Genomic DNA, 14,191 nt, shown 5'->3' with positions numbered 1-14,191 from the left:
CCAGAAGGCTGTCCAATTATTTACGAAGCCCACATTGTTTGCTGGGCACCACCAAGACAACCAGCGCTGAAATGATGACATGCGGCTATACATGTCATCATTGATCATCATTGATTGTTATTGTCGCATTATACCGCACTGTGAATGAATTAAAAGTAAATATATAAGTCATCATGAACACATCTGTCCATCAGACAGAGGGCTGCTGTGCCTCCTGTCATCATTAATGGACGCCTCTTTAAAATGACCGCTCAGAGGAGAGGAGTTCTCATTTCTCTAACAGCCTGCTGCTTCCCCTCCTCTCTCCTCGGTTCCCCTCCTCAGTCCTCTGCTCGCATCTCCTGTGGGCGGCACCAAGTCTCAAGGATGGGAGTCGGAGATAGGAGTCGAGGAGGGGAAATTTGAGTATAGAGAAACCTCTCTAGTGTGCCCTCCTTGCTTCTCGTCCTCTTGTCTTCCCGGGCTGCGACCCAACAACATGTCCTTTTCTGCTCCGAAGTAAAGCACCCTTTTGCACCTTCATTGCACCGCCTCCGACTCCCTTTCTCTCGGCACTACGATAGTGTATTTAATTCAAATTACGCCATATCCACATTGATTTTGATTTCTAACACTATACAGATATTTGATTTGTGCACTGCGACCTGTTTAGCTTAATGATGTTTATTTATTTTCCCTTTATGAGTATTTTCTGTTAGTTATAATAGTTTTGTTTTGAAAGAGTGGTTTTATTATTATTGATCCAGTAGTAGGTGTTAAGGCAACGTCCGGATGCCAATCGTTCTTAAAACCAAAAAGAAGAAATCCTTCCCGCTTTTATTTTGACGTCCTCAAACCGCACCGGAAGTGAAGTTCCCAGCTCTTTCTAACCTGGATCGAGGTGGCGTCTCGTCGCTACGGCTCTCTCTCTCTGTGTTCCTGAGAAAGTGAAATGTGTGCTCCAGCTCTACTGATCCATCATCTCTGTGTTTGGATAAACCTCTGAATGGACTCTGTGCTCTTTTTTCTGGAGCGTTTACCTCGGACTATAGGAGTTAGCTTAGCATGCTAGCTGGAAACACGTTAGCAACGCTAGTCAGATTGAGAGTTTGACTGAGAGAGAAACGGTGTGTTTAACGGAGTCTGCAGGAAAAGGTGATCTAGGAAACATCAGTAAAGTCCAAATGCTGCTGTCGTTGAAGAAGCAGCGACTCACTGCTGAAGAGATATTTGCTCTGTTGGAAAAAACGATAGCAGAGCTCGAGGAGGAGCTGTCTCTTTCCAAAGAGGAGAACAAGAGACTCCAGAAGCTACTGGACGATGTTTTACAGCCTCAGCTTCGGATACACAGAGCAGGTCTGTTCCCTTTACCCTTAATTAACACTTTAAACTCTTCAGTAACACTTTATTATCACATTAATAACACTTTAGACCCTTTATCAGCACACTGCAGGTAAGTAAAAGTGCAAACACCACACTGTGAAAATCCATTACAAGTTAAAGCATTTCATATCTTTAACTTTATCTTATTTAAGTAAAAGTATGTAAGTATTATTAGACACATGCACTTTATTATAATAATTAAAATGTATTACGGAAGAGCAAACCTACCAAAATAAATATATTTATAAACATACATGGATTGAATAATATGCCATTTAATGTACTGATTTAAATATTACCCATACATGTGGGCACTAGTTGGTTAAATGTGACATACATTGATACTTTAGTTTTAATGTGCTTCTTTATTTACCTTTTCTTTTTAAATGTGTGAAAGCAAATAAAAACAAATACTTTGGATTAATTCAAATGGCTCGAGAATAATTCATAAATAAATAAATCGATAATAAATAATAAATAATAAATTAAACACATCTAAAATGTTACTTGATGAAGAATAGGGGAACTAGTACAAAGGTCATTAAGTAATTAAAACGTTAATATAAATTAATGTATAATCTCATCAATCAATTATTGCCAACATGTATTTATAATATATTCTGTATATTGTGGTGACCACCTATTAATACACCGGGACATAATTCATACATGGAACTACAGTTGGGGTTTTTGTTCCCACACGGACATGTTATGGGTTTACTATATATGTTGTGTGCCCTCCTGACTTCACTCCCGGACTGCAACCGGACAACATGACCTTAGCTGCTCTCAAATAAAGTTCCCTTTTGCACCTTCCTTGCACCGCCCCTGACTCCCTATCTCTCGGCACTACAATATATATATATATATATATATATATATTAGGGTTGCCAGAAACTGACCATGATCAAAATCGATTATTCGGCAGCCCTGGCGAATAACAATCGTTTATTCGACCGACCCCCGCCCCCCCCCGCGGAATTCCGTTTTTTTTTATTTACTGGAACATGTTTAACAGTACAAACAACAAACAAGCATGTCATCACAACGTGGCCTTGAAGTGAAGTTGGTAATGGCCGGCTGTGCTGCATCTTTCTCTGTAACCTCTTTGGCATGCTTCACACTCAAATGCCAACGCATTGTTGAGGTTGAGCTGTGATAGACCAACGTCTTTTCGCAGAGCTTGCATTTAACTTCCTTTGGACTTGTAAGTTCGAAGTAGTTCCACGAGGAGGAACTCTTTTTACCTGCCGCTTTGTTCATCTTTAGTCGCACGTGTGAGGGAGAGGGGGGTCGGTGTGTAGCGTGCTGCAGCAGTCTGCTCTGCACGCAGGCTTCCTCCAAGTTTACAGTAAAACAAACTGGTGGTGTGACCAATGACAATTATTAATACTATTACTATTATTAGCATATATATATATTTATATATATTTTGGTTGAAACTAAGCCAGGAAAAAAAAAAAAAATAACATAAAAAAAATATATAAATAAGATCGATTTTTAAAAATAATATTCGATTATGGAGACTGTAGCGAATATTCGAATAATCGCTGGCATCCCTAATATATATATATATACATATACATAATATATATTTTGAGAGAGATATACTCTAGTATTAGACGTAGTCAAAAGTTTGGACACATCTTCTCATTCAAAGTTTTTTATTTATTCAAATTGGTTCTGCTTTGTAGATTTATACTGAAGACATCAAAACTATAAAATAACACATTAACTAGAATTATCTAGTAAACAAAGAAGTGTTAAACAATCCAGAATATGATTTATATTGTGTTGGCTCCTGCAGAATGCAGAGCCCCCCCCCCACCATCTCACCTTCTCCTCCATGCTTCACGGTGACTATTCTCTTCTTCTTGTTGTTCATCCTCAGTAGTGGATATTTGCAGCAATTGGACCATGAAGGCCTAATTCACGCAGTCTCCTCTGAACAGAGCATGTTAAAGGTCCCATGTCATGCTTTTCCTGTTATTACCCGTCCCCTTGTGTGTTATGTAGCTTTTTCTGCAAACGGTCTGCAGAGTCACAAACCCTCAAAGTACACCCAGTAGAGAGTACAACTCTAACACAGAAAATATGTGTCTATTGTTACGACCCGCCCTCTACTCCGTGGTAGTGAATCGTGGAGAGACCCGCAACATGAAATAATACACGCAAAAACCAGTACTTGATAACAATCATTTATTGAAATACAGCCGTTTACTCACACAAGCAATCCGGCATACGCAAGGAGGACTGGAGGGAAGCACGTAACATCTATGCTGCCCCAGAACGCCTCGTTGGAGATTTTTCTTTTTCCATTTTGTCCTTCCGGGGCATAGTGACGTAACAAAGTCCAAATGGACAAATCCGCGGGGCTCTGCACTAGGGATGCCTGAAACTGACCATGATCACATTTGACCCCACGAAGCATTCTCACCTGTTTGTCCTTACTGGTGTCATTTTCTGATTGCTAACTAATGCCATTGTGAAACATAATCACTGATGTTCTGCTGTAACGGTGGTGGACTCATCAGAGCACAGTGGGGGGGGGGGCAGGAGCTCCAACAAGGCGTGTAGGACAGAGAGTGAATACACACACTATACAGAGATGCTGTATGACAAAAAAACAATGTGAGTTTGGAACATTGAACAATGTAAATCTATTCTAATAGACCTCAACAATGGAGTTATGATCAGTAGAAATGGCCATGACATGGGACCTTTAAGATTGTCTGCTCCTTGAGCTCTGTGATCATCTCTGTGGGCTCTAATCTGAGGTGCTTTAATTTGTGGTTTCTGAGGCTGGTAACTCTGATGTATTGACCCTCTGAGCAGAGGTAACTCTTGCTCTTCCTTTCCCGGGGGGGTCCTCATGAGAGCCAGCCTCATCATAGCATTCGATGGTTTTTGCGATTGCACTTGAGGATACATTCAAAGTTCTTGACCGGATCGACTGGCTTTAATTTCTTAAAGTAATGATGGACGGACGGTCGTTTCTCTTTACTGGATTGAGTCGTTCTTGCCATGATATGGATTACAACAGCAGTCAAATAGGGCTTTCCACTGTGCACAAACTCTACCTCTGCACAACACAACTGATTGGGGGGTTGAGACGCACAGGCTGCAGTGGAGACGCTGCGCACAGCTGATCGAAAGCTGGAACACAAACCACCAAATACAAAAACATAATTCAGATCCAGTCGTCATGACTCCACACCGGGGGGATTCCCCGTTCACTTCTTACAGTTTCTCATCAAGGGGGGGGTCTCCTGTCCCCGGTACAAACACACTGCCTGAGGGAAGGCTATTTGTATTGTTTTTGTCATTAACCTTTTTCGGGCCACTTATTTATTTATGTTGCTGACGATCCGACCTCCAGGCTGCTACTCTGGTTCAAACTGCATCCACCAAACAATATGATTTATCTCGACCTCCCCAAAATAACCAAAATCTGACACGGTGTGAGACGTCTTTTTTAGCTGTTCTGTCGTCATTTCCTGCGATCTTCTTCATAAAGACAGTCAGAATGAATGAATGGGCGTTTCTTTGACTATTTATAGGCAAATATGGGTGTTACGTGAAGCCCGCAAAAGCTGCACCGCATTGAGTCTGTTGTGATTTATAAAGGGAAACCGGCGTAGGAAGTGCTGTATGCACTTTCCTCGCCGGTGCGCAATGTTTGGTGAATCGGAAAATGTCGGAACATTTCTGTACCTATTTTTTGGATTTCTACTACGTAAGCAACCTTCCCACGTGAATCCTACGCACGGCGTTATAAATGAGGCCCCTGAACATCAGCAGAAGAGACTCTTGACAAGGCGCCTCATGAACCTGACTGAGAGAAGCCAAGAATCATATTCTTAATTCTTAAGCAAAACACTTTTGTTAACTAGATAATTCCATATGTGTTCTTTCATAGTGTTGATATCTTCAATATTAATCTACAAAGTAGAAACAAATTAAAATAAACAAAAACCATTGAATGAGAAGGTGTCCAAACTTTTGACTGGTACTATATATATATAAAAAAACACATTTTAATATTTAGCAGGTTCCCTCATCTATAATAATGTATACAAGCGCAACTTTGAACATGTACAGCAGTAAAATGCAACATACGAAATAATCAAGAAACATCATAAATTAAACACTGACAGAGAACATTTTACTGCACCGTCATTACTGTTACATAAGAAGGTGCCGTCAAATGTTCTGATGATGCTTGCATACTTTTACTTAAATAAGGTTTGAATGCAGGATTTAAATTTGTAACGGAGTATTTTAATTCTATATTGTAGGCGTAGTGTATCTGTGAACGATCCCAAATACAATTCCTTGTTTATTGCAGCTAGTGCTACGCCAGAAGAAAAAACCCTTTTTCATTTTCAAAGGGGCTGGGCTACATAAGTTGAACTGAGACAACAAAAATACACATTAAGTGGGACAAAGAAAGATAATGTGAAAATATAAAAACAAAGGCATTAATTAGGGCTGAAAAATGTCTCCCATTGTAATGGTGATTAGATTTTTTAAATGCTAACACTTAACAGTTTGTTCTGACTGTGTGTTTCCTGTTTTCTGCAGACGTCCAGCAGCTGGTGGTGGTTAAAGAAGAGCTTCTCCCTGACCAGCATGAGGGGAGCACCAGTCTGGACCAGGAGGACCCAGAGCCCCCCCCACACATTAAGCAGGAACAGGAGGAACTCAGGATCAGTGAGGAGCTGGAGGAGGCTGATATCACCAAGTCCATTTTCACTCCTGACCCTGTGAAGAGTGAAGATGATAAAGAGAAACCTCAGTCCTCACAGCCTCATCAAAGACAAACTGAACACATGGAAACAGAAGCTGATGGATATGACTGTCGAGGACCAGAACCAGCCAGGAACTCAGATCCAGAGATCAGTTTACAACCAAAGACTGAGGACGACACTGGAGACTCTTCTGAACCTGACACTGAAGACTCTTCTGAACCTGACGCTGAACACAGTGCTGATTGGAAGGAGACCAGAGAACCTGCATCAAGCTCAAACTCACTGAAAAACAGACATGAATCTCTCAGTGATCCACGACGTAGTGCTGAAAATAAACCATTCAGCTGCTCAGTCTGTAAGAAAGCTTTTTCAAAGAATGGAACTTTAAAGGAACACATGAGAGTCCACACAGGAGAGAAACCCTTTAGCTGCTCAGTTTGTTCCAAATCTTTTGCACAGAGTGGAAGTTTAAATATACACATGAGAGTCCACACAGGAGAGAAACCCTTTAGCTGTACAGTCTGTAAGAAAGCTTTTTCACAGAGTGGACATTTAAAGAAACACATGAGAGTCCACAGAGGAGAGGAAGAATAGAGCTGCTATGTTTGTGACAAAAGATGTAAATGTCATAATCGTTTCAAAAGACACAAGTGTGTTGGTCGTCAGCTGCTTCTGTAACTGTAAGGGAATACATTTGTCTATTTTGTGTCCTGATGACCTAATGCCGTTACATGTAATACGTTACTCCCTAAGCCTGATTTCACCCACCTGCAACCGATTCCCTCATAAATCACAAATGTTCATTTCTTTGACCCCTTGACTCGACAACTTTCTTGTTTAATAATCGTTACATCTCCTCAGGACCAAGTTCCTGTGTCCTGCCTTTCACCTGCTGATCACCCACTGCTCATTTAACCTGTTAAGCCCGAAGTTTTTTTTCCATGACACTGTCTCAGGGGATCTTAATATTTAAGAACCTATTAATGTGTTATACCAGATTAACAGGAATAATCTCAGCTAACTGACGATATATAAACAATTTTTACCAAAACAAAAACACAAGTCTCATAAGAAGCATCTAAATGACCCCTGAGCAAAAAATGCTCACCTATTACTGCACTGATAATCACTCCAAGCTCCCTTATTATCATCCAACACATCGTTTATGATCGCAAGCAGACACAGAATCTAACTGTGCCCACCTCAACACTGAAAGATACAAACTTGCGACGTTATCGACAAAAACGTACATCAAAACAAGTGGCGCTAGGTAGCCCACAACGCTAACATGGCTTACCTTCATCTTGTCTAAACTGGTCTTCAATGGCATTAAAACGATGCTGTAGTTAATCCATAGGTTAATCCAATGTGACTGTGTCCCCTTTGAAATGTTCTGATAATCCATAAGCAATAAAACAGCTTTTCCGTTGCTTGATATCAGAGCAGTGATATTTCTCCCCTCTGCTGCAAGCTAGCATGCGCAGAGACAGTACCTTTTTTTTTTAACATGAGTGTGTGCGGGACGATTTCCCTTCGATTCTATTGGCTCTAACGGTCAGGAAGATATGTCACATGTCAAAATCGAACAAGGGGGGCCAGAGATATGGAAAATCCACCCGAATGACCCCAGAAGAGGTTTTTTTTGCTAAATCTGTCTAAAAAGGTCAAATATCACTTTTGCATCAATCTTGATACAGGGTACTTATTATATGTTGTTCTTTGGATTCCTAAAGCTTTTAGTCTACTAACCCAAGGTTAGTTTTCACTATAAGTACAACATATCTTTTGGACGGACACTATCATTTACAGTTTTTTGTGTTGTTCAATGTTCAATCTGAATTTAATTTAAAATAAAAAAACATCTATATTGATTCTGACTTTTCTACATCCAACTCACAGGTTTATCATTACTTTGATAAAAAAACACGTATCCTCCTGATGGAGGACAGCCTGGTACTTGCATGGTACTTCCTCCAGCATGGTACTTCCTCCTGATGTTGTAAAGCGTGTATCTGCAGCAGCGGGTTGTAGCAGCGATGTTTGCAGTGAAAGACAGGTTGTTATCTAGGATCACACCCAGAGTCCTTGCAGTCTGAGTCGGGGAAACAACAGAGGTGCCGATGTTGATAGTCAGGTCAAGAGTGGGACAATCTTTTCCCGGAAGGAAAAGCACTTCAGTCTTGTCAAGGTTGAGCTTGAGGTGATGAGCAGACATCCACTGAGAGATGTCAGCTGGACAAGCAGAGATGCGTGCGACGACCTGGGTCTCTGAGCGGGGAAGGACAGGATTAATTGGGTGTCGTCAGCGTAGCAGTGGTATGAAAAACCATGCGGGCTATTGACAGATCCGAGCGAGTTTGTGTACAGGGAGAAGACCAAGAACAGGGCCCTGAGGGACCCCTGTAGTTAATTGACAAGGGTCGGACCCTGACCCTCTCCAAGTTACCCTGTAGGTGCGGTCTTTGGGGTATGAGGTGAGGAGGGAAAGTGCAGAGCCTGAAACTCCAAGTTCTTGGAGAGTGTGACGGAGGATCTGATGGTTCACCGTGTCGAATGCAGCAGACAGGTCCAACAGGATGAGGACAGAGGAGAGGGAGGCTGCTTTGGCAGTGTTCAGTTCCTCAGTGACAGCAAGGAGGGCAGTTTCTGTGGAGTGACCTGCATTGAAACCAGACTGGTGCGGATCCAGAAGGTTGTTCCGATGGAGATAACAGGAGAGTTGTTTAAAGACCGTGCGTTCAAGTGTTTTAGACAGGAACGGAGGAGAGAGACAGGCCTGTAGTTTATAACATCAGACAGGTTGAGAGTGGGTTTCTTTAGGAGAGGGTTTACTCTTGCCTCCTTGAGACTGTTTGGAAAGTGACCAGAAGTTAGAGAAGTGTTGATGAAATGGGTGAGAAACGGTAGAATATCAGGAGCGATAGTCTGAAGGAGGTTTGAAGGGATAGGGTCCAGTGGACAGGTGGTAGGGCAGGCAGAGGTAATGAGGGTAAGAACCTCACATGGAGAGAGAGGGGAAAAGGAGGTCAGTGTGCGGGTGGAAGGAGGGTCTGGTGACCCGGGCGGTGAGTAGAGGTGAGTCAGAAAAAGAAGAGCGAATATCATCAACCTTTTTTTCAAAGTGGTTAACAAAGTCGCTTGACAGAAAGGAGGAGGGGGAAGGGGCTTTGGGGGGGTCCAGGAGGGAGGAGAAGATGGAAAATAGTTTGTTGGGATTGGAATAGGAAGATTGGATCTTATCTTGAAAGAAAGTGCTTTTTGCCTGAGAGATCGAAGCAGAGAAAGAGGAGAGGAGAGCCTGATAGGTTAGGAGGTCGTCATGGTGTTTGGATTTCCACCGTTTCCGCTCTGCTGCCCGAAGGACGGTTCTATTAGCACGCAGTGCGTCTTTTAGTCAGGGAGCAGGAGGGGACTGACGAGCCTGCCGAGATGTGAGAGGACAGAGAGAGTCCAGAGAGGATGAGAGAGGACAGAGAGAGTCCAGAGAGGATGAGAGAGGACAGAGAGAGTCCAGAGAGGAGGACAGAGTAGAGAGGAGAGTTTCCGCAGCAGAGTTTGGAGGTAGGAGTTGGAACGAGTCAGAGGAAGGGAGGGCTGAGAGCACCGAGGAGGCAAAGGTAGAGGGGGAGAGGGAACGAAGGTTACGGCGGACAGGTGCAGGATGAGAAGAGAGTAGTTTGTTATGTTTGGAAAGGGGTAGAGAGAATGAAATGAAGAAGTGATCGGAGGTGTGGAGCGGGTTTACAGAGAGGTTAGAAGTAGTGCAGTTCCTTGAGAATATGAGATCAAGGACACTGCCAGCTTCATGAGTTGGTGGGGACGGAGACAGTGAGAAAGCAAAGGCGGTTAACAGAGATGTTAGTTCGTCTATCTTCCCCGTCTGGAGGTTGAAGTCTCCGAGAAGTACAGCGGGCAGGGCCAGTTTCAGGGATGTGTGAGAGTAGATGATCTAATTCCTCCAAGAAGTCCCCCAAGGCGCCTAGTGGACGGTAGAGAACAACAATGGTTAATTGTATAGGATGGGTTACTGTGACGGCATGGAATTCAAAGGTGGAAGGAGTGAAGTTAGGTAGCTTGAAGAGGGAAAAGCTCCATTTGGGAGAGAGCAGGAGACCAGTGCCACCTCCTCTGCCAGTGGGTCTGGGTGTATGGGAGAAGGAATATGCTGTGGAGAGAGCTGCTGGGGTGGATGTGTTGGATGGAGTAATCCACGTCTCAGTGAGAGCAAGGAAATCCAGAGACTGCAGGGAAGCGTAGCCAGAGATGAAGTCAGCCTTATGAACAGCTGACTGGCAGTTCCACAGGCCACCTGAAACTAGATGTTGGATCTCAGTGGAGCACGTGGGATAGACAAGAGCAGGCCGGTTATATCGATTTTGAGATACACGGGGCCAGTGATAATTGCGAGAAGACACATAAACAGGAATGGAGAAAATACACATGATTATAGCCTGAGGGGCTAAACAACCAAATAAAATAAAACACCAGCGATACTTAGCTCAATCAAAGTAGGATTTTCCTCCTCTTTGCCTCCCTCGTGACTCCAGCAGGACTCCTTTGTCTGACGCTCCAGGAAAGTGCTACCTAAAATGGACACCTGATTGCTGAGTTCTCACAGCTGTGGGGCCACGTCCCTTTAATTAGATAACTCTCTGCAGCTGGTGGTCCTCAAAAGGAAATCTAGACTGGCTCCCTCCTGAGTTGTTATTGTCTTTTCAGTGGCCCAATGGTTTTACAATTACTATAAACTAGTGATGGCGAGATGAAGCCTTATGAAGCTTTGAAGCTTTCCAGCCAATTGGTTCGCAAAAGGCTTCATCTCATGAGGCTTCATCATGGGCTTCATTTGAACACAAACCCCCTGTTGGTCAAAGTGTGTAAAACCGGCAGATTGGACATCTCAACAGTGTGCTCTATCATACCGAGTTCCCAATGAGTAAAGCCTTAGAATAACTCTAAACAACGAACATAAAATCATATTTTCATGTTAACAATATTGTTTTTATTCCAGTTGAATGATTGTGATTGAAAATCCTAAGGGGGCTGGTAAACTTTGCAAAGAGGGATTTATATTCCTTACTAATATTCATAAACGTAACCATGTTGTAGCCTGAGAAAGGCTAAACCATATCAAAGAATACATTTATTAACTACATTATCTCATTTAGCTGTAGCTTTTATAAACAACAAAAAATATGTATTGACGAGTCGTTGAACCAGGGACCCTGCGGTCGTGAGTCAACTGCTTTCCAGCTGAGCGACAGCACACACACTAAAGCTCCCTGAAAACACTGCAACATATTTATTCCTGTATTTATTCATTCATGTTTTTTTTCCTACATTTATTTATGCTTGTATCTATTTATACTTATAACATGTTCCGACCTCTATATAAGTGAGGTTTTGAGCTCTTTTAATTCCATCGTGTCACCAGTGGGCCCGGGTACAGGAGGGGTAATATCGTTCTTATTATACATCCATGGGTATTATGAGCGTTGTGGTTTAACGGTTCAACCGATCTGAATCGCAGTCACGTGGTATCGACAGGCAGCGAGGCTTCGTTTGTCATCGATGACGTCACTGGCCCAAAACGATACAAGCCTCGAAACATGCTTCACAAAAAGTTTCAGGGATTACTCGACACACGTTCCGAAGCCTCGACGCAATACGTAACTACTACTATAAACCCTAAGTTATAAAGTTATGAGTTTAACCCTTAATACATTTACACCTACTCAATAAAGCTCTTAGTATTCTACAAATGTTTAAATCAAAGTTAACCCTAGCAGTCAGTTAGTTCAGTTTTAAGGTTTCAGTCAAATTACTTCTCCCAAGTTTCTGCCTGAAAGATACTGTAGCGGTTTTGAGATTTAAAATCCCAATTTCAGTCAGATCAACTACAGAGCAATTATACAGAGTAAACACACTGAAACAGAGAAGTCTAAAAACAGAATGTTACTCACACAATTCTAGAAGTCACCAGTTGTTATCCTGTCAAAATCGAGTTGCCCACTTACATCTTGGGTTTGCATTGCAATATTAGAACGCATAAAACCCAACTTTATTTTCTTTCAAGTTCAGTTCATTGTTTAGAAGTCCGCTGTGTTTCATCCAAGCTTCCACTTCGTGCTCCGATAATGCTGAAAGTATCTGTTGTATGCTTTACCTGCTCCAGTAACACAAGTTTAATTCACTGGACAGAGATAAGAGATAGTGGATGGATCCAGAGGAGAACCAGAAGATAGTCCGTATAGAGCCTTCAGGTTCTGAAAATGATCAGGGATAGAGCTAGAAAAAAAAATCCAAAACCCTGAATAGAGCTAGAAGTCCCTAGCAACCACCTTGGTAACAATGAAAACGTTGTATAGACACAATTTCCTGAAGTAATCTTTGTATTAACTAGCAAACTAAAAATCATGTACATCCACTGCACACATATTCTGAAATAACAACTCATATTATCTCGCATCAAATGACATCAAAACGCATTTTAATGGCCAAACTAACCTTAAGATAGGCATTTTACACCGAGAATAAAACGAAGTTCGGCCATGTTTTTTTTTTCTGCATGGGGAAATGTGAAGATCACGTGACATAGACGTTCATTCATTGGAATGAATGGAATTGCAGTTGGAGTTGAACCAATCACAGAGCTTGAGAACTAATCACGGGGCTTGTCAAACAGAGCACATGGTGTAGTTCTAAACGACAGCTGGGGATTATGGGTAGTGTCTTCTGTCTTCTGCCATCCTTTACTCCGAAAAAATATGTGTTTCTCCGAATCGAAGGGGAAAAATACAAAAGCATTGTACACAATCTAAACCAATCAATGTTGTGTAATTAACAAGGATAATCTGGTGTTTTTGAGTCGATGAGTAGTGCAGATATCACTGTCAAATCAATCGACAGTAAGGGGAATACTTACTTCCGGGTGTACAATTCTCCGTTATCCAATGGAAATGGACGCTCACATTGCCTTTAAGGGCAGCTGACACAAACAAATGCCGTGCTTCCATGAGCGTCAAATCCCACCGCAGATGGGAATAAATTGAAATCAGTTGAAAGCTATTCGTGTCCCTTTATGAAGCTGAAGGAGCCAAGGAGCGTCACAACTGCACTCCAACCCAGTCTCACAAAAAAACGTGTAATAACTATGTTGGTCTACAATGTAGGACGTAGTATTTCTACAAAAACACCTCTGAAATTGTAGGATCCCTACGTTTTTGTTCACCATTCATTCCTATGGCTGGCGTCTATGTCACGTGATCTTCACATTTCTCCCTGCATAAAAAAAAAACATGGCCGAACTTCGTTTTATTCTCAGTGTAAAATGCCTATTTTAAAGTCAGTTTGGCCAAATATGAGTTGTTATTTCAGATTATGTGTGCAGTGGATGTACATGATCTTTAGTTTGCTAGTTATTACGAAGATTACTTCAGGAAATTGTGTCGATACAGGGTAGGGTACTTGTCATACTAATGTTTTAGTGCGGCACAATACAGAAGAGATGCTAGGCCTATGTGTTGAAAATATTCCTACATTCTTGTCATACTATGCCTTGTTGTAAATTGAAATACATGTACATGTGGGGGAACAATGTTCAGCTGATCTAACAGAGATTATAAAATACAGCGCTATGACAAAACACTCCACAGCTGATGCAGCTGTTGCCACGTAATAATTAACGGACGTTGCTTTAAAATGACCGCTCAGAGGACAAGAGTTATCATTTCTCTAACCACCTTCTGCTTCCCCTCCTCTCTCCTCGGTTCCCCTCCTTAGTCCTCCGCTGCATCTCTTGTGGGCGGCACCAAGTCTCTAAGATAGGAGTCGAGGATAGGAGTCGAGGAGGGGAAATTTGAGTATTGAGAAACCTCTATTAAATAGGACAATACTCTGAGCATGCGCAGTTTAGTTTTTGCAGTCACTGTTCACTTAGACAGTGAGAGGGAGGGGCAGGATCGGGTTTTGTCCCACATGGCTCTAAACAGCTCAATAGGCACACACTGTAGACACTAATTACAAGAACACAGACTAAAACAGCAATGAGACAAATCAGATGATTAAACATGATCTTA

The 14,191-nt window shown here is 42.1% G+C and overlaps 1 protein-coding gene across 1 annotated transcript; it reads left to right on the top strand.

The window, feature by feature from the left end:
• Positions 1–803: 803 nt before the first annotated feature.
• On the top strand, positions 804–7,902 carry LOC139434217 (zinc finger protein 79-like). Its single transcript, XM_071203885.1, has 2 exons — positions 804–1,335; positions 5,947–7,902. The coding sequence occupies exons 1-2, from the start codon at positions 1,164–1,166 to the stop codon at positions 6,705–6,707; spliced, it is 933 nt and encodes a 310-aa protein (XP_071059986.1). The 5' UTR covers positions 804–1,163; the 3' UTR covers positions 6,708–7,902.
• The last annotated feature ends 6,289 nt before the right edge of the window (positions 7,903–14,191 follow it).

Source organism: Pseudochaenichthys georgianus, chromosome 1 (genome assembly GCF_902827115.2).
Source record: "Pseudochaenichthys georgianus chromosome 1, fPseGeo1.2, whole genome shotgun sequence".
Classification (NCBI taxonomy): Eukaryota; Metazoa; Chordata; class Actinopteri; order Perciformes; family Channichthyidae; genus Pseudochaenichthys; species Pseudochaenichthys georgianus.
This window is presented reverse-complemented; position numbering and strand designations above follow the sequence as displayed.